This window comes from Stegostoma tigrinum, chromosome 8, assembly GCF_030684315.1.
Source record: "Stegostoma tigrinum isolate sSteTig4 chromosome 8, sSteTig4.hap1, whole genome shotgun sequence".
In the NCBI taxonomy this organism is placed as follows: Eukaryota; Metazoa; Chordata; class Chondrichthyes; order Orectolobiformes; family Stegostomatidae; genus Stegostoma; species Stegostoma tigrinum.
In genome coordinates, this window is record NC_081361.1 from 64,410,814 (window position 1) to 64,431,528 (window position 20,715).

The 20,715-nt window shown below is 39.0% G+C and overlaps 1 protein-coding gene across 4 annotated transcripts in view; it reads right to left on the bottom strand.

Moving 5' to 3' along the window:
* The window catches only part of tut4 (terminal uridylyl transferase 4), a 75,663-nt gene extending 57,550 nt beyond the window's left edge, over positions 1 to 18,113 (bottom strand). For 2 of the 4 annotated variants that reach the window (XM_048539094.2, XM_048539097.2), the window contains exons 1-5: positions 17,996 to 18,111; positions 13,431 to 13,598; positions 13,106 to 13,268; positions 11,005 to 11,771; positions 5,268 to 5,431 (exon numbers count right to left, since the gene is read on the bottom strand). In XM_048539094.2, the coding sequence (XP_048395051.1) occupies positions 5,268 to 5,431; positions 11,005 to 11,632 (792 nt within the window). In that variant the 5' untranslated portion in view covers positions 11,633 to 11,771; positions 13,106 to 13,268; positions 13,431 to 13,598; positions 17,996 to 18,111. Of the gene's footprint in view, positions 1 to 5,267; positions 5,432 to 11,004; positions 11,772 to 13,105; positions 13,269 to 13,430; positions 13,599 to 17,995 lie in introns of all 4 variants that reach the window. The other 2 variants (XM_048539095.2, XM_048539096.2) reach the window with 2 other exon arrangements.
* Between the last annotated feature and the right edge of the window lie 2,602 nt (positions 18,114 to 20,715).

Sequence of the window (20,715 nt, forward strand, 5' to 3'; positions counted from 1 at the left end):
ATAGTGAATTATTAGCTCATAAAAAATATTTGACGGTGAGTATTTCTATCAGTCAAAAGATCAAGGTTATGAGAAAGCCCCACATACTCCTAAGTCACTAAGAACTTTCAAACAAGCAATGTTCTTAACCTCATTAGTGAGGCCATTATTATTGTCTATGCATTGAACAAATATATCTATCAACTTACATGCACTGCTATGAAATCCTAGAACAGCAGCTATCTCAACTGCATGAATGATCACTTTTAGTTTTGCACTTGCAAAATATTATTACTGAGGCCATTCGGTGCAACTTTCACACTCAATCAGTTAAATCATTAAGTATAATCATTTATATTTTACCAATTTTACACTTATTATAAATCACCAAGATTGCAAAATATTCACAAAATACTCATTAATACAATTTCTCAAAATAAGTGGATAGATCAGATTCAATTTTCAGACAAAACTGTAAACCAGTATTGCAACAGTTAAAATATCGCACTACTTCATAGTTTTTCCACTGGATTACAGCACTAAAAACAAAACGCACTTGACAAATTCAATGTCACAGGAAAACAATAATTCCCTCAACATTTTCTTGTTAATCATGTTTTAAGAACATTTGAATTTTAGTAAACATTCAAACCTAAAAGTTGGAAAAATGACTGAAAAAATCTAAAATCATAGACAATAAACAGCTACAGGTTAACTGTATTATTCCACAGAAAGAAGAGTTTCAATGTTATCCAGTTTTCTGTGAGAATGTGCGAAGAAATACAAAATTCACAGTAAGAAAAAGACCAGACCCTCCAGCAAGTCTTCCTCACTCCTCACGACGAGGACCAGTCAATCCTACAGCAACTCCCCCCTCTCCCTGCGTAATGATGCTACCAAGCCAATTTCAAACAGGATTTAAAATGTAGTAATTTTCTTACAATTCAAATATAATAAAAGGCTATTGAGGGTAATTAGATATTTAAGAGGCTTGAGCACGAAATCTTTGATAGCATTTCAGTGCGGTGTTGGCATTACTTAAACTGATAGGATAGGGTCCAAGTTTCATCTGCACTGGGGAAAGATTGAGCAGAAGGCAAGCACATCCTCACAGATGCTCAGAACCATTGTCATTTACACCAAAGAAAGATGCCATGTTTACGTTGGTTCTATGCTAAAACTATTCAAAATCAATCCTAGTCAATAATTGTGTGACACATTCAATTTTGACCTTCCGCTACTGCTCCAAAAAACAGAGGTTATGATATTGTAGTAATGTCACTGGACAATAATCCACATGGGAACATGGATTCAAATTCCATCATGCTGACTGGTAGAATGTGAATTCGACTAATCAATCTGCAAACAAGGATTATTTGGTACCCATCTTGTGTCTGTCCCTACCTGTGGACCAAGAGACTCGGGATCACATCCCACCTGGTCCACAGGGGTGTAATAACATCGCTAAACAGGTTGATTAGAAAAAATTGGTCAAAAGTGATTTGAGGGATGTTGTGGTGCAGTGCAAGTGTCCCTACCTCTGAACCAAGATGTCCAGGCTCAAGTCCCGCCTACTCCAGAGGACTGTAATGACACCACTGAACAGGTTCATTAGAAAGTATCTCAAAAGCTATTTGTGCTGATGTTGGCCAAATCGACTGTCCTAAAAAAAAACTACCTGGTTCACTAATGTAAGGAAATTTTCTGTCATTACTCCGTCTGGCCTACATGTGACTCCAGAACCACAGTAATGTTGGTTGGCTCTTAAATGCCCTATGAAATGGATAGGCAAGCCACTCAATGAGAAAGCAAAGAACTGTGGTTGCTGGAAATCTGAAACAAAAACAGAAATTATTGGAGAAATATTAATTCTACTTTCTCTCCACAGATGCTTCCAAGTTTCTCCAGCAATTTCTGTTTTGAGACAAGCCACTCAGTTATATCAAAGCACAATGAGGTCTAAAAGGACCACCCAACATTGATCTAGGCATCAGAAACATCAAAGGCAAACCCAGCCTTGCCAAGTTCTCATCACTAATTTCTGGGAGCTTGAGCCAAGAATAGGAGAGCTGGCCCTCAGCCGAGATAAGCAACAGCTTGTAAGGTATGATTTGCTAAGTATGACTGTATTCCAGGCACCATCATCAATATCTTAGGTATATCATTTCCTATCATCAGGACACAACCAGGTAGCAATTGCACTTGAGTCTTCAATATTGACTCCAAACAATATGAAGTCTCATGACATCAAGACAAGACATCAAGGAAAGGAAACACACTGCTGATTACCTCCTTGTTCTTGAGATGGATGATTCAGTGCTCCCTAAGTTGAACATCAATTGGAAGAAGGATTGAGGGTGTCAGCAAGGTCTCAGAATAACTCCGAGAGGGGAAATTCAATGTCCAACATCAGGAGTAGTTCAGTAAAACTGCTACTGACCATGTTTGTCAGTCCTAACGATGGTTGATCTGTGCAGGTGATGAAGAAACCAAGACGGAGGAACATCCTTGACTTCATCCTCGTCAATTTAATGGTTGTCAATTACAATATTGCTAGAAGTGACCATCACACAGTCCTTGTGGAGGCAAGTCCTGCCTTCACATGAAATATTCACTCCATCATGTTATGTGGCACCACCACTATCCTAAATGGGATATTTCAAACAGATCTAGCAACCCATGGCTAGATATCAATGAGCTGGTGTGGACTATTAATAGTATCAGAATTATTTTCCACCTGTAACAGTTTATAACGTCTTGTGCAGTACATCCCCCACCGTACCATTACCATCAAGCCAGAGGATCAATCATGGTTCAATGATGAGAACAGGGTGGGTATGCCATGATAACCACCTGGTATACCTAAATATAAGGTATCAATCCGGTGAAGCTACAATACAGGATTACTTCCATGACAAACAATGGACAGTTAAACAATCTCAGAACTGATGAATAATCCTCAATAATGGAGGAGGCCAGCACAGCGGTCATTTGCAACAACCTTCAGCCAGAAGTTCCATGCGCACGATCCATCTCAGCCTCTGCCTGAGGTCCTGAGCATCACACAGGCCAGTCTTCAGTCAATTCGATTAATTCCTCATGATATGAAGAAATATTTGAATGCACTGAAAAACGTACAGCAATAGAACTGAAAACTAGTGCTTTAGAAGTAGCTGCACTCCTAACCAAACTGTTAAGGTATACTCATCACACTGGCATCTATCTGGTTGTCAAAAATTGTCGAGGAATATCCTGTCCATAAAACATAAACAAAATATCGCGCCATCAACCTACTCTCAATCATAAGTCAAGTGAAGGAAAGGACTGGCATCAATGCTATGAAATTGCTATGACTCGGCAATTAATCAGTGATAAAGTACTCACTGATGCTCAGTGTGCATTCTGACTGAGCCACTCGGTACCTGCCCATGTTACATTGTTGATTCAAATGTGGGCAAAAAACGCTGAACTTAAGTAAAGGTGGCTGGCTTTTACATCAAGCTAGTATATTTCAGGGTGTGACATCAAGGAACCTGTGCAAAACCAAAATTCATGGGAATTGGGAGAAAACTCTTTATTTGCTGGAGTCATACCTACCACATCGGCATATAGCTGTGGTTTCTGAAGATCAATCATTTCAGTCCCTGGAGATCCCTGCAAAAATTTCTCAGAATAGTGGCTTAAGCTAAACCATCCCCAGATGCTTAATTAATTATCTTCTCTCCATGATAAGGTTGGGATGTTCACTGATGATGGCACAACGTTCAGCACCTAGTATGACTTTGCAGATACTGAAGCAAGTGCTAGACAATGACTACATTTGACATGAATCTACTCTTCATCCCTTGACATTCAATGGTATTACCTTCACGGAGTCCCCCACTATGAACATTCTGAAGGCTACCACTGACCAGAAACGGAACTGAACCAATCATAACAGGGGGATTGAGTTTAAGAGTCGTGAGATCTTGTTGCAGCTCTATAAAACTTTGGTTAGATCGCACTTGGAATACTGCGTCCAGTTCTGGGCGCCCTATTATAGGAAAGATGTGGATGCTTTGGAGAGGGTTCAGAGGAGGTTTACCAGGATGCTGCCTGGACTGGAGGGCTTATCTTATGAAGAGAGGTTGACTGAGCTTGGTCTCTTTTCATTGGAGAAAAGGAGGAGGAGAGGGGACCTAATTGAGGTATACAAGATAATGAGAGGCATAGATAGAGTTGATAGCCAGAGACTATTTCCCAGGGCAGAAATGGCTAGCACGAGGGGTCATAGTTTTAAGCTGGTTGGTGGAAAGTATCGAGGGGATGTCAGAGGCAGGTTCTTTACGCAGAGAGTTGTGAGAGCATGGAATGCGTTGCCAGCAGCAGTTGTGGAAGCAAGGTCATTGGGGTCATTTAAGAGACTGCTGGACATGTATATGGTCACAGAAATTTGAGGGTGCATACATGAGGATCAATGGTCGGCACAACATTGTGGGCTGAAGGGCCTGTTCTGTGCTGTACTGTTCTATGTTCTATGTTCTATACAAATACTGTGGCTGCAAAAGCAGGTCTGATGCTGGGAATTGTGCAATGGTCTACTCCTACCGCAGCACAGGCCAACCGTCAGAGTCTACAAGGCACAGTCAGAAATACGAGAGAATACTCTCCATTTGTTTGCCTGAGCGCAGCACTAACAATACTCAAGGAGCTTGACTCATCGAGGACAAAGCAGGCTGCTCTCGCCAGTGTGTATCCACGTACAAATGTTCTTACATTTACTCGACAAAGATCCTTTGACAGCACCTTCCATGCCCATGAGTTCTACCATTTAGAAGCATTGCATGGGAACACTAACTGGCATAAATTCTCCTGCAAATCCTGACTCAGAATTATATCAACATTGCTTCGCTCTCACTGGGTCAATATCCTGGAAACTCCTCAATAACAACAACGTGAATGTATCTGTGCCACAAGCACTGCAGCAGTTCAAAAGGTGGCTCAAATTCTTTGTCAAGATAGTTAGGGTTCGGCAATAAATGCTGGCCTACCCAGCAACATCAACATCAACTGAACTAATAAGTAAAACAAAAACCAAATTTTACAGTTCATTAGCAATAACGTTACATTATTAATAATACTTATATCAAGAGTGCTACATTAAGGGACACATCCTTAAACAGTGTACTTGACAAAAACCTCCCCAAAAATGTACACTTATCTAAATATCAGCATTATTCATTCTTGGCTTTAACAACTTTAATACCACTGTAAACTGAATTGTATTTCAACAGCAAATCATGTCCTACTTTTTCCAGACGAGAGATATAATCCCTTTCCAGTCTTTCCTCAGCTTGTTTCAGTCCAAGCTGCTGTTCTGCTGTCATTTTAGACTCATCAATCACTGGTATACTTTCTGGACAGTTTTTCTCGAAAGGATTTGCTCTGTTTGCATTTGTAGCAGTTGTTTTACCTGTAAATTATAAATGCACAATACTAACTTGATACAGGTGTACATTAAATTAAAGCCATGACAAGCATGATCAATATGCAGTGAACTGGACACGAAGCAATATTCCTAAAAGGTGGCAGTTTTATGCATTTGTTGTAAGCATTCTTTGTGGAATTATTATGTAGTTTGAGTTCATGAGTCTACAGCATCGAATAACTCACCAATTCAGCACTAAATTGTTTGCTCAAAGGTCAGAGGATGCTGGTTGTTCAAAAGTGCAATGTATTATTTTGGCATATTGAGGTTGCTCTTCTAAAATTCTAGCTGATTTATGGTCTAGAGACATAGAGATGTTCAACACAGAAACAGACCCTTCGGTCCAACCCGTCCATGGCAACCAGATATCCTGATAAATCTACTGCCATTTGCCAGCATTTGACCCATACCCCTCTCAATATTTCCTGTTCATATCCCCATCCAGATGCCTTGTAAACATTGTAATTATGCCAGCCTCCTCCACTTCCTCTGGCAGCTCATTCCAATCATACACCACCCTCGACATGAAAAAGTTACCACTTAGGTCCCTTTTATATCTTTCCCCTCTCACCTTAAACTTATCCCCTCTAGTTTTGGATTCCTCCACCCTGGGGAAAAGATCTTGTCTATTTACCCTATCCATGCGCCTTGTGATTTGGTATATCTCTGAAAGATCACCCCTCAGCCTCTGACGCTCCGGGGAAAATAGCCCCAGTCTATTCTGCCTCTCCCCACATCTTAAACCCTCCAATCCTGGCAATATCCTTGTAAATATTTTCTGAACCTTTTCAAGTTCACAACATCCTTCCTATAGAAGGGAGATCAGAATTGCACACAGTATTCCAAAAGTGGCTTCACCAATGTCTTGTGCAACCACAACATGACCTCCTATACTCAATGCACTGCCCAATAAAGACATGCACACTAAATGCCTTCTTCACTATCCTAACTACCTGTGACTCTACTTTCACTAAAAGATATACTTCTTGCATCAAATCATAGCACACCTTACAGTGAAATAACTGATCACATAGAAAGAATTCTATTTCCTAGCTGTAACATTGCTCACAAATAGGTAAAGAAAATTGTGAGGAACTAATTACTCTTTCTTCCAAGACCTGAGATGAAATCAAAACTGATATGAAAGTATTTTATTCAGTCACAATCCAGGTCCTATTGGGAAAGACATTATAGAATAGATTCAGAGAGTCATACAGCAGGAAACAGATACTTTGGTCCAATTCATTCATGCAGCTAAACTTTCCCAAATGATACTAATCCCATTTGTCAGCATGTAGCCCATATCCTTTTAAATCTTTCCTATTCGTGTATCTGACCAAATGTCTTTTAAATGTTGTAACTGTACCTGCATCTACCACTTCCTCTGGCAGTTCACTCCATATGCGAACCACCCTTAGGTGTGAAAAAACTGTCCCTCAATTCCTTTTAAATCTTTCTCCTCTCACCTTAAAATTATGCCTCTAGTTTTGAAGACCCCAACCTGAGGGAAAAGAACTTTGCTGTTCACCTTATCTGTGCCTCTCATGATTTTATAAACCTCTGTAAGGTCACCCCTCAACCTCCAATGCTCCATTGAAAAAAAATCCCAGCTTCTCCTTATAACTCCAAACCCTCTAGTCCCTATAACATCAATTATTAAGGAAATAATAGCAGCACATTTGGAAAATGCAACAGAAGTCGTATCTGGCTAATTTATTAGACTTTTAGAGTAAGTCTCAACCAGAGTGGATAGCGTAGATGTGTTGCATTTAGAATCCCAGAAGGTTTTCGACAAGGTCCCTCACAGAAGGTTATACCGTAACAGCCCACAGTGTTGAAGACAGTATACTGGTATGGATAGGCAATTGGCTCATGCGCAGGAAACAGTGAGTGGGAACAAGGAGATCTTTATCAGATTGGCAACCTATAGTCAGCGGGGTTCCACAGGGATCAGTTCTGGGACTACAACTGTTTACAATATATGAATGAGCAAGTGAATGTACAGTAGCAAAATTTGCAGATGACACAAAAATAGGTAAGCAGGCAGGTGGTGAGAGGGATACAAACTACTTACAGAGAGCTATTGATAGGCAAAATGTTGGCAAATGGGGTATAATGTGGGAAATGTGAAGCTATTCATTTTGGAGGGAGAACAAAACAACAGAATATTATTCAAATGGACAGAAACTGCGGGAAACTGCAACAAAAGGACAAGGGGGTACTTGTGCATGAAATACAGGGAGTTAGCACACACGTGCAGCAGGTAATCAGGAAGGCTAACGGAATGGTGGTCCATATTTCAAGGGGGTTGGAATATAAGAGTAAGGACAGTTTCTGCAACTGTACAAAGTGCTGTTGAGACCACAACTGAAGTAGCATGAGCAGTTTTTGTCCCCTTATTTAGTTTAGTTCGAATCAGCCATCTCACTCAGAGGAAAGGAGAAAAAAAACTGTCACTCAGTGCTAAACCCTGTCACATATGATTTTAATATGATTATGATTTTGATGAATGCTCAATACCAATAATGAATGCTGAAGTGCCTCTCATATCTCTGGTCCTAACAATCCTGCCTCTACCACCCTTTTAGGCAGTGAGTTCCAGATACCCACAACCCTGTGGGTGAAAAGTTTTTCCCACTAAATCACCTCCTCCTTACCTCAAAACTATGCTCCCTGGTTATTGACCTCTCTACCAGGAGGAAAGATTTCTCCTTATCCACCTTGTCTATGCCCCTCAGAACTTTGTATAAATCAATCAGATGGCCCCCTTAGCCTTTTCTGCTCTAAAAGAAACAACTCCAGCCTATCTAATTTCTCTTCATAGCTGAATCACTCAATCCCAGGCAATGTCCTGATGAAAAAAAACTCAAACAACTGCGATATAGGAAATCAGAAACACAAACAGAAATTGTTGGAAAAACTCAGGAAGTCTGGCAGCATTTCGGCCTAACTAACATTATATATAACTCCATCATAACTAACTTGCTCTTGTATTTATGCCTTGAGTAACAAAGGCAAGTATCCCATATGCATTTGTAACCACTTTATCTATCTGTCCTGACCTTCAAGACTCTGCGGACATGCACACTGTACTTCCTCGGCTCCTATCCTATCATTCAACAGATATTCTCTTGCTTTGTCAGTCCACCAAAATGCATCACCTACCACATTTCACGATTGAATTCCATTTCCTTCTGTTCAGCCAATTTGACCAGCCCATCTAAATTGTCCATTAGACCCAGTCTCTCACCTACCTACCACACCACCAATTTTTGTGTCATCTACAAAGTGACCATATCACCTACGTTCATGTCTAGATCATTAACATACAAAACAAACAACAAGGGACCCAGCATTGAATTCTGCAATATGCAACTGGACACAGGCTACTCATCACAAAAATACAATTCAGTCATCATTCTCTACTTCTTGCCTCTCAGCCAATTTTCGGTTCAATTTGCCCTGGATCCGATGGGTTTTTAGTTTGTTAACCAATCTGCCATGAGAGACCTTGTCAAAAGGTCTTGCGTGGCTAACTGAAGTCTATCTAGACTACATCAACCACACTAACATCATCTACACAACTAGTCACCTTGTTTAAAAGATCAAGACATGCTGAATATCCTTAATTAACCCTTGCCTCTCCATGTGGAGATTAATCTGCCACTCAGAACATTTTCCAATAGCTTCCATGGTTGTTAGGCTCACTGGCCTGTTGTTTCCTTGCTTATCCCTACCACCCTTCTTAAATAATGGTGCCACATTAGCTGTTCTCTAGTACTCTGAAACCTCTCCTGTAACCCCCTGCAATCTCCTTCCATCCCTCCCACAGCAGCCTGAGACATCTCTCATCTGGTTCTTGAAATCTACTTGCTATAGCCACTAATACCACTCTCTCTCTTTCTTCATGCTAATTCATTCAAGAATAACACAGCCGTCTTCCCTAACTTTATACCTATATTAACCTCAACAATGAACACAGAAGCAAAGTAATCATTTAAAATCTCAGCTATGTTTCCTAGTTCAATACAGGTTGCCATTTTCATTCTTAAAGGACCCTACTCTTTCCCCAAATGTTCTCTTACTACTAATATACTTTTTAAATGCCTTTGGATGTTCCTTAATGTTATCTGCCAGTGTTTTCTCATGTCCCTTCTTCATTCTCCCAATTTCTTTTTGAAGCAAACCTTTTTCTATACTTTTCTAGGGCACTGTTGTTTTGAGCCTTGGGAATCTTTCTTTTGTTCCCTCTTAACTAAACCTGTACATCCCCTGATATCCACAGTTCTCTAAATTGTTGATCCCACCCTTCACCTTTATGGGAATAATTTGGGTCTGCATTCCCACTATTACCCTTTCAATTATCTCCCAAAGGTCTCATGCTGATTTTCCTGCAAGCAGTTGCTCCCAGTCCACTTTGGCCAGATTCTATCACATCTTATTAAAATTTGGAGTGAAGGGACTATAGGATTTAGAGCCATGGACAGTGAAGGAACAAAAATACAGTTCCAAGTCAGGATGCAGTGCGACTTGCAGCAGAACATGCACATGATAGCACTCCCATGCATCTGTTGCCCTTGCCCTTCTAGGTGGTACAGGTCATGGGTTTGTTGAAGGAGGCTTAGTGATTTGCTACAGTGTTTCCAGTAGATGGTACATACTGCTATCAGTATGCAATGTAATGTCTATTGATATATAGCTACAATAAGTGATTGGGCATTTTTCTTCTTCTGCTGAAATTTATATTCAATGTGGTTGACACTCATGCTAAAGGGTGGAATGCTTTGTTACGTCAAGTACCTAATGTCAGCAACAAGCACTCCTAAATCTGGAACAGAGCATTGTGATGTAGGCTAAAGGTCCCTCAACTTTGCCTTAATAGTCTACCTTTTTCTGACGGTCAAAAGAATTTCTAATTTCTATTTCCAATGAAAGATTTTCTTGTGACCTCTCTTCTCAAATTTGCCACTCTTGTGCCAAGTTAAGGGCTCACAGCTGCTAGAAATTTGGTTGAGACAGTTCATATAGGATTTTGCCAATCAGTGACAAAATCTTTCACACCTCTCAATCTTTTCTGAATTCAAATCTATGTCCAATAAGTGAAAGGTCAAAGAGGTAACTAATGTACCTTCCAGTTTCCAACTTCTGAACAGGATTCTGAAATAAAAACAGCAAGTGCTGGAGGTTTCGGATTTCCAGCATCCATAGTATTTTGCTCTGCTCTGAATGGGACTCTGGTTATTGAACTCAGTCTAAGAAACAGATGATTGCATATTAACATCAAATATATAACCACTGCTCCTAAGCAATGATGCAAGTGAGAGATTAGATCATTTGCCCAGTGAATGAAGTACTTCACTTCTATATTTGTATCATATACGTACCTGTAGAAACAAAATGTCACAAAAAACTGTTGCAATCTCGGAAGAATCATAATGCGAATATTTTCATAATCAGATAGGTAAAATTTCATTTGTGAGATGCTTTCAATCATAGTCTAAATTTATAAATAACTACATGTCTTAATTGAAATATAATCCTAGAATAATCCACCTTACCGGAAGCCTCTGGATTCTTTTCTATTTCTTTAACATCCTGCATGTTCTTCCCAGGTTTAGTGCGGTCATCACTATTCGTATGCACAGAAGACCTGCTCGGTTGTGCTGCGGGCACCAACTTCATTGATTCCTTTGGTTTCACAGGTAAACAATCTTTTTCATTCACAGTCTTTATGCCACTGCTAGTGTGAGAGATCACAAATTTCCCAAATGCTTGCTGCTGAGTCTTAACTTGCTTATGTTTTATTTTCTCAACTGAGATTATTCCACTCGATGCCCGGCTTCCTTGGCTGAGACCTTGATCACGTATATTCCGTGCTCCCGGATTCCTTGAGCTAGTTATGCAGTTCAACATGTCTTGCTTGCTATTCCTGCCCAATTTCACATCTGCAGTTTTTTCATTGTTCTTTCTTTCTATTAGTTCGTCATTCCATTTGGATTTTTTGTTGTTCCAGTTTGAAGTAGTTTTGCTACTATCTCGAGAAGATCCCTCAATTAGATTTTTGGAAGTTTTTTGCTCAATGTCATTCTGTACAGTAACTTTTAAGTCCTTACCTTCGCCACAGACATGGCGAGGTGATTTCCCAGTTTTATGTGCTTCATCTTTAATGTTTTTAGCTTCTTCCATTGTTACAGTATTCTCTCTTTCTTTGTCAATGGCCACCCTTCTCTCCACTTTATTAAAATCAAAATCTTTTAGTCAGCCACTTAATTACTTATTGATGCAGATCAATAACCCAGGTGAACAAACAGTTTTTGTTGAATTCCTGTTAAAAACATAAGCAAAACCGGTTAAGGATTATTGTAGTTACAGACGCTTTCATAGACAAACTCTTAAGCTAATTAATCCAGTCACAAAGCAATGAATTACATTGGCAATAGGGATTGATCAATTGCATATATTGATAAATAGCATAGTATAAATTGTGGCATTTTGTTAGCAGTTTAAATATATCCTTGTGATAGATCAGTTATTTCAAAGTCACAAAGAGGCCAAAAAATGTTTTTCAAGGATTCATACTGGCTGACTTAACAGAGGGAATAACAGAAAATCATAAAAATGGCCATGTCTGAAAAGCTTAAAGAGCATCATTAAACCAAAATTAAAATAAAAATGTTCAGAAACAAATTTAAATTCCTACAAAAATTGAATTCTGATTATTTTAAAAGAATATTCCTTAATAAGATCTCATTGTCAAGTTTTCATCTTTAAGTCACAACCTTGTTAATTAGGGTGTTGTAAGGAATAAAAATAAACTCTATTTTTGTTGCATGATCTCAGTTAGCAGCTACTCTCATGAAGCAATAACTCCAATTACTCCAAGATCACTGAAAGTAAATCATAAAAGCCTTCTTGTTAAAGCCACTGCAGCAAACATGAGAATGCTAAGCAATATTACTGCCAGCTGTTATTGAGGAAATTATTTGAGGAAATAAAGACACAATATTTAAGCATCAACACAGGCAGCACTGAGGAGATGTGGAATATGTATTTGTGCTAATAATTACTAATTTGTGGCTTCTCAGTCTGAGGCATGACATTGTATCAAATATCCATTAAGGGAGGGTTTGAAAAAAAATCAGAACATTTGATTCTGTTATTCTGCTGTGCTGCCGTCAATTAATTGTAGATTTGGCAGAAGCTAGGGAGGTCGTTTGTACGCATATTCTACACAATGAAGTGGGAAGGGAAGGCACCCAAACACAACCAAGAATTAAAATCAGTAAGCTAAATTATTTAATTTACAACAATGAGTCCATTTGTATCTTGTCAATCTCATCAAATTTATTCTAAAAGTAAGAAATGATATGATATCCAAGTTGCTGAACGATAATTGACATTAATCATTTTATTTTTGCAACTCTTTCATATTCAACACCAGACTTGAACAACAAAAGCATGATCTGATATTGTTATCAAAGCTTAAAGAGAACAGTTAGAATGAAACTGTGACAACCAAGCATATGGGAGTTAGAACATGATGTTTAATATTATGAAATGGCAAACTATTATCGATATTAGCCACTGCATGTGAAACAGACTAATGAAAAATAAACTTAGAAATTGGCTAAAGTTTTACTTTGAAAGAATGATACTTACCAGTTACACTCAACTTAACTCCAATACATTTGAAGCAGCCAATCTATTGTACCGTAGCTCCTCCCAGCAACTTTTCTGGGCTCAAGATCAATATAATAATAATTCATTGTGATTACAGAGCCAGAGCCAGAGCCAGAGCCAGAGAGACTTCTAAATGCCACCACTAGAACAAAATAGAGAGAAATGCTGAAGTATCTGTGGATATTAATGATTGCTAACCTTCAAATATGAAACTTGCTCAATATTTTTAAGTATATTTTAAATGTTGAATTATTCTTCATTAAGAGAGTTTAAATTCAATTCAGATCCAGCCAGTCCAACTTACTGCCACAGTTTCTTCCATCTCAGATTTCGGAAATTCTACACTGAAATTTCAATTTCTGGCACTGAAGTCTTTTTAATCCTAAATATTTCCTCATGCCCGATATCTACAAGATCCTACAGCAATCTCATCTCGAAGAAAACAAGTTGCAGGTATTGGTACCATTTGTCACTGTAAAAACAAAACACAGACCAATAAATGGGTCAGACTATAATCATTTGTAACGCAAAGCTACCTCCCCAAATACAAAACTATTACACTGCGTGACTTCCCAACAGCACACTTGAGATATGGAGCTCACCCTTCAACCATAAAACTACAGCTTGCCACTCCATTATGTGCTGGAATGGTAGTGCAGTGAATCTTTTACTTACATGATCAAAGACATAAATTGCAAACGAATTCCGCACTCAAGGCCTTGGTTAATTCTGTCTTCAGGGATTGCTGCATAGCTCAAACTCAATCCAACTTCTCCACAGAACTAAAATTAATTTTTCGTGGCATTAAAGAATTAAGTCAAATGGATTGGAGGACATTTCTCACATTTCAACAGAAAACAAATGGAAGACTTTTAAATGAATGATGGACATGTGCACGTAAGTATCCGAGATAAACAACCTCATACTGTAAAAGGGCAATCAGAGGAGTCAAAATTCATTTAGCAAAAAGCGTATCTGCAGATGCAAGATGTAAAAGGATGAAATGCTTTCAACAATAGAATATCAAGAGGGCTATCAGAGAAAAGGCAAATGGCTTTAAATGACAATGTGCACAAAATAATAAACATCATTAATGATAACTTCCTTTGGGAATTCACAAGGAAATAGACACGACGACAAGCTCTCCCTCAAAATTCAGGTTCTCTATCAATGAAGGTGAATTTCAAGACAAACTGGGATGATCTTAAATAAATTCTAATGCTCAAACGTATTTATCGTACAGTGGTGGCAGAGCTGTTAATAACCAGCATTGAATAGTCTATGGACTGGGGTCATCCCAACAGTGAAAACTTTCAGACATGATACCCACACTCAACATTGTTGACAAACAGACACAAGCAATTAAAATAGTTTTGCTTTTGATACAGGTGTCACTGGCAAGGCAGGCATTTATTGCCCATCCTAGTTGTTCTTTGATTATCAGCAGTAAACCTGGAAATTATTAAGTTTTTGTATTGATCCATAGCAATGTACTTGGCTTAAGTTAAGAAGATCCCAACTGACAAATGTCTTCAACTTTTTTGAACAAGTGCCAACATAACAATGCAGACTTAAAACGTGCAGAGATCCACCTTAAAGAATACCAATAAAACGCAAAGTGTGGGAATTGAGGAAGCAAAAAACAGGCTAAATGATAAACATCCTAAAATAGTCTGGAATTAAAATAATATATGCAAAATGTCTTTATTAAAAGGCATCCAGGACTGGTTCCTGGGCCAGTGTGCTTTAGATTCAACAATGGAAGATGCATTACTTGATTTAGTTCTGAAAAATGAAGTTGAATAATTAATTCATCTAAAAACTAAAAGAACTGTGGATGCTGTAAATCAAGAACAAAAACAAAGTTGCTGGAAAAGCTCAGCAGTGTTCTGAGGAAGGGTCACTAGACACGAAACATTAACTCTGTTTTCTCCTTCATAGATGCTGCCAGACCTGCTGAGCTTTTCCAGCAACTTTGTTTTTGTTCTTGATTTACAGCATCCACAGTTCTTTTATTTTTTAGATGAACTAATTATTCAACTTCATTTCTCAGAGCTAAATCAAGTAATGCATCTTCCTTTGTTGAATCTAAAGCACACTGGCCCAGGAACCAGCCCTGGATGCCTTTTAATAAAGACACTTTGCATTGCAGTGTTCTGAGGATGGGTCACCAGATGCGAAACGTTAACTCTGTTTTCTCCTTCATAGATGCTGCCAGACCTGCTGAGCTTTTCCAGCAACTTTGTTGTAATTAATTAATCTGTCAGAATAACCAGGAAAATGCATTATCTCTGATACAACGTTGTACTTGTGCTCAATACAAGAACAGAAAAGAATAATACTGAACCAAAGATGAGGGTGGTGGACTGGAAGGTAGCAAAATTAGCAGGACGGATTCTGCCAGCATTAATTGGGTGTGAAAATGAGCACATGGCAGATTAGCAACAGGAACTTTTCAAACATAAGAATCAATATTCATAACGGAGCAGGTTGAAAATTTTGCGCATGACATGCAATGTGCATTTCTGTGAATAGAAGCTTATAAAGCGTAGACACATTTGGACTCCAGTTCTATCTTTCACTGCCTAGCTTTCTAAGTCATATCAGGAGAGAGGTAGAAAATTAGACTAGACGGGCTTTGTTGAAGGCAAACAGTGTTTAACAAATGAACAATTTATTTTAAAGCATTGACTGAAATAGCAGATGAAAGCAATACAGAAGATGTACTTTATCTATTTTTTGAATTAGACAGCTGTGGGTTCAATCCCCTTTCTCTGACTTTGGGACATCATTGACAAAGATAACTTAACTGCAGTACTGAAGGAAATCTGAACTGTCACAGGATTTTTTCACATTTACTGCTCTATGTTGCACCTACAGTACAAGTTTCTTGGGGTCAGTTAGCTCAGGTTAGACAGATTGCCCGTTGTGTCCAAACTAAATGGATTAATCAGGGGAAATGCAAAGTTATAGCACTGGCAGATGGGATGCATCTCAGAGGATTGGTGTGGACTCAATAGGCCAAAGGGCCAGCTTGCGCACTGTAGGGATTCAATGATTAATTCTTCATGATTTAGTCACAAAGTCTATTCGCCATTTTTCATCTGTTTCTGGTTGGAGTAAAAGATCTTTATTTTAGAAGATTAGAAACGATGGGATTGGAGTACACAGATGCAATGTCACTGTTGTAAGATGCATAGTAGCATATCGTTAAGATTCATCAACTTAGTATCCAGTGAGTGAGCCCAAAAAGCAGCACAATATTGAAAATAGTGTGCAAGAGCAGATGGTCATAAAGAAAGTTTTTTTTCAAGGGTAAGATGGAACTTTGGCTACTATTATTTCAGATTTTTACTTTCTCAGCAGTTTTAGATATTGTAGATGTTTTTAAAGACGAACAGTCACTCTCATGTGGTGCTCTAGTAAATAGCCTGAGTATCATTGTTATAAAGATGATGATTTGGAATGATAGAGAGTTCATATGTGATATTAACGATTTGCAACAAAAAACTGAGATAACAGCCTTTATAGTATTTGAAGATGTCATTTACCATACGCCATGACTTCTGTGCAATGCAAAAAAAAAGGCCAGGCATCAAGGGAATGCCTACTTTTGATCCTTGTGTATAAGTGACAAAACAAATGAAATATAATCAGGCAAATTTCAAATTGAGAGGCACTAATGACTTAGGCATGCACTTTAGATTGCTCAACAAATAGTTTAGTCTGTTGAATTTTTTTCTTTCTGTACATTGATTTCAACTATATGTCACAGTTGACATGTATTGTGCTATTTGTTACAGGTAAGACAATGATTAAAAATCTATAAGGCTCTCTTTCCTCTTCCTGACATGCCAAAAGTGATTTAAGAAAATGTACAGTTATCTATCTTCCCTTTACACATCATCTCTACACTGTTGTCACCTTTCCAGGTGAAACAGCCAATGTACATCTGTCACTAATTTTGCTTTATGTTTTTGACTGATATTTGTTTTATAAGGATCAGAACTCAATAGTACAATGTACAATAGTACAAACCATGGTTACAGAATTGATTTTTGCAGAACAAAGCCGGGTATTGTAACCAATGATGCCAGAAATGCAGCTATGTTCCTCTACTAGTAAAAGAAGAAAGAGTGAGGCAACAACTTTCTAAAGTAAAATACAACTTCCACTGTTGATGGTGAGACAGCAATTACAATATAGCAATTTTTGCTGAAATGCACAATGTATTGATGCACATCATTTAGAGCTTATTTCAATCAACGTGGGAGACTTCATTTTCTATCCAGAATAGATATGATCCACAAGCGATCTCCAGAGTTATTTATAAAAATTCCAATTTCGCTTGTTTTCTACAGGGTCACTTGGGTTCAAATAGTTGTCAATTTCTGCCAGATACGGGCACCCAAACCAAAATAAAAACTTAAAAATCAATGGGAATCTATGGAGGAAATAAGATGTACATAAAATTAAATATTTATTCTCTTCACGTAAACAGTCACACACCTAGACACAGGAGGAGGATTCATAATATCACACGGGTGGGAACAGATCACAACTGACCCAAGTACAACCTCTAGCCCGGTAACACTTGTGGCTGGCTGGGGTGGTTGCAACACTTGAATCTTTGAGACAAGCGCTGGGGTTAAATGTCCAGGTTCTCCCTAGTGAGAAATGCGTTTAGACTAAATAACCTGTGCCCCTTCCGTCCTCCCTCCACCGCTTTAAACCTGTCACTGGCCTAAAACAACAGCAATCCGAAAGCGCCGAAATTCCTGACCGCAAGCGCAAACCAGATCCACTTGGTGACTTTCTAGATCTATATTCGACAATCGTTTATGATCCCTTCCTATACAAGTCTTATACCTTTACCGGTAGGGTCGACCAGCGCTCCCCAAAGCGTCCCACCATTTATTTATTGGGCTAAATCCTTCCGATCATCTACAGGCCATCCACAAAACAAAACTAGCAGTACGCAGGCGCGACGACGCCTTCCTTTAGCATCACAGATGGAAACACTAACTTCCGCCCGTACAAAACTACAAATCCCGAGAGGCTTCGCAGTGCTTTGACGGTTGGTAGGGATGGTGCTGCGTCTGCGCTTTGCGGTTAGTGACGTCTATCCCAAACGGCGGTGGTGTTGGACTTTAATGTTGGGGTGGGAGATGATGCGAGTTTAAGCTCTTAGTTTCCCAGCTGGTACACCGAGCTACAGCGCAAAACTGTCTGGCAGCTGATCAGTATTGGAATGTTTCTGTCGTTGTCACGTCTGGCTGACTTCTGGTTTGTAGTGTAGAGTGACCTGTGTAGCGTGAGTTCAGTTCCCGCACCAGTTAAGTTTGTTTTTAACTCTCCGTCTCGATCTCTTGTCCTTGTCTACGTTCTTTCCAGCAAGAGCAGCTCCGTGGTCTCGGAGGAGGATGGCGACTTTACTTTGGATGCTGATGCAGCCGTGAAACTGGCATGTATGCTATTAAGACATTTGCCAAGAAAAAAAATAAACAATTGTCCATGAGGACTTTCTTTCTCTGTAACCTTAAAACTTATCGGTTTTATAGGAAAACATTGATTTTTATAGCAGATTATGCTCCAGCTTGAACTGCATACAGCCAGGTGTGCAAGACTGAATTACGTAGGGAGGAATTAAAATGCAGTAGTGAGGAGAATTTTTTTTCCCAGGATAGGGTAGCCAGGGGGAAAAAACACGTCATTTCTTTTATGAAAAGATGTTCACTGGCTGTCATTCAAGATTTTGAAGTTGTAATTAGCAGTGAAGGTATGGAAGCAGTGAATAGAGTACATTTGGATTTCCATAAAGTATTCAATAAGTTGTCAGTTTTTACAAAAAAGAGGAACCACATGATTGGGGTTTATATCTAAGAACTCAGCAATTTGTGTAGGCCATTCAAGCTTGTTCTGCCATTCAACAAAGTCATGGCTGATCTGTGGCCTAACTCCTAGCTGCTTTTGGCCCAAATCCCTTAGTATGTTTGCTTAACACAGGTTTGTCTATTATAAATTTTTAATTAACAACTGATTGAATATACACTGCCATTTGTAGCTGAGAATTCCAAATATCTACCACCCTTTGTGGGAAATCATGAAGATGCAGTTGAGGTAGATCAGTTCTTAACTTGTGAACAGCAGTAAACACTGAGTTGAACAGCCTCCTCTTATTCCTCTTTCTTGTGTTCTTGTATATTTTCATTGCTTCATTAGTACTAAATTAAAATTCCTGATTAACAGCATTTGTAGACAGCCATTACTGCAAGAACTGCACTGGTTCAAAAAGATCCACACCAGCTCCCTGTGACAACTAGATGCAGGCAATAAATGCAGCCTTTCCAACCTCATTGGCATGCCTTGCTGAAAGAAAATATATTCAGAACCTTGAGGCTTTATTCCCCTTTTTAGTTTGATAGTATTGTGGGAAGAAACCAAATTCCACAAAGAAATACAACCTTTTCATGTGTAAATTATGCTGCTTTTTATTGTCCATTTGAGGGCACATTGAATGCAATGCACTGAGTGAATGTGATAAATCTGTAAAAGGTCATATTTATACAATTTTACAACAGATGGAAGAACTGAATAAAGTAGTGCAAAAAAAAACACAATTGATACCTGCTGCTTGATAAAGAAATGTATTCAATGTTTTGTTTTCTGTATAGGCATAAATAGAACAAATTCAGGTTAAACTACAAGAAATAAAAGACAACATTTCAGTGAACTTCCTGAAAATTAAAATAATATGGGTTATATTCTCAGTTGTAGTTTCCAATGTGAGAGTCCCAACTGTGCATCCTCTTTCACTTTGTAACTTTTTTAAAAAATTAAATATTTTTGAATCCCCTGTTTGGGGATGACATTACATGGAACGTACACTAGGAAATTCACTACTGTCAATTCTAGGTCAGTAGATTTAAATATTAGGTCAGTAATATTGGGGCGGCATGGTGGCTCAGTGGTTAGCACGGCAGCCTCACAGCGCCAGGGACCCGGGTTCAATTCCCACCTTGGGTGACTGTCTGTGTGGAGTTTGCACATTCTCCCTGTGTCTGCGTGGGTTTCCTCCGGGTGTTCAGGTTTCCTCCCACAGTCTAAAGATGTGCAGGCGAGGTGGATCGGCCATGCTAAATTGCCCGTAGTATTCGGGTGTGTGGGTTATATGGGGATGGGGATGGGTCTGGGTGGGATGCTTCAAGGGGCGGTGTGGACTTGTTGGGCTGAAGGGCCTGTTTCCACACTGTAGGGAATCTAATCTAATCTAAACCTCTAGAGTAGGTGGGACTTGACCCCAGGTTTCCTGGTCTAGTGGTATGGATGCACCACGAGAGGGCCCCTCCTTTACATTTTGACACTTAAAGGAAGCATTAGTGGCAGCTGGAAACAATTTGTGCTGATTCTTCCTGCTGCAGACATAGGTCTAGGTAGCTGAAGAAAATCGGCTTTAGAAATTCAATCAAAGTAAACACTCTGTAAAAACAAAACAAAATACATCTTGGTGCTATTGTTCTCATAGATTTGACTGTATGAAACCAGAACAAAAGCTCTATAAAAATGAAGCATGTTGTTATGGCTGTACG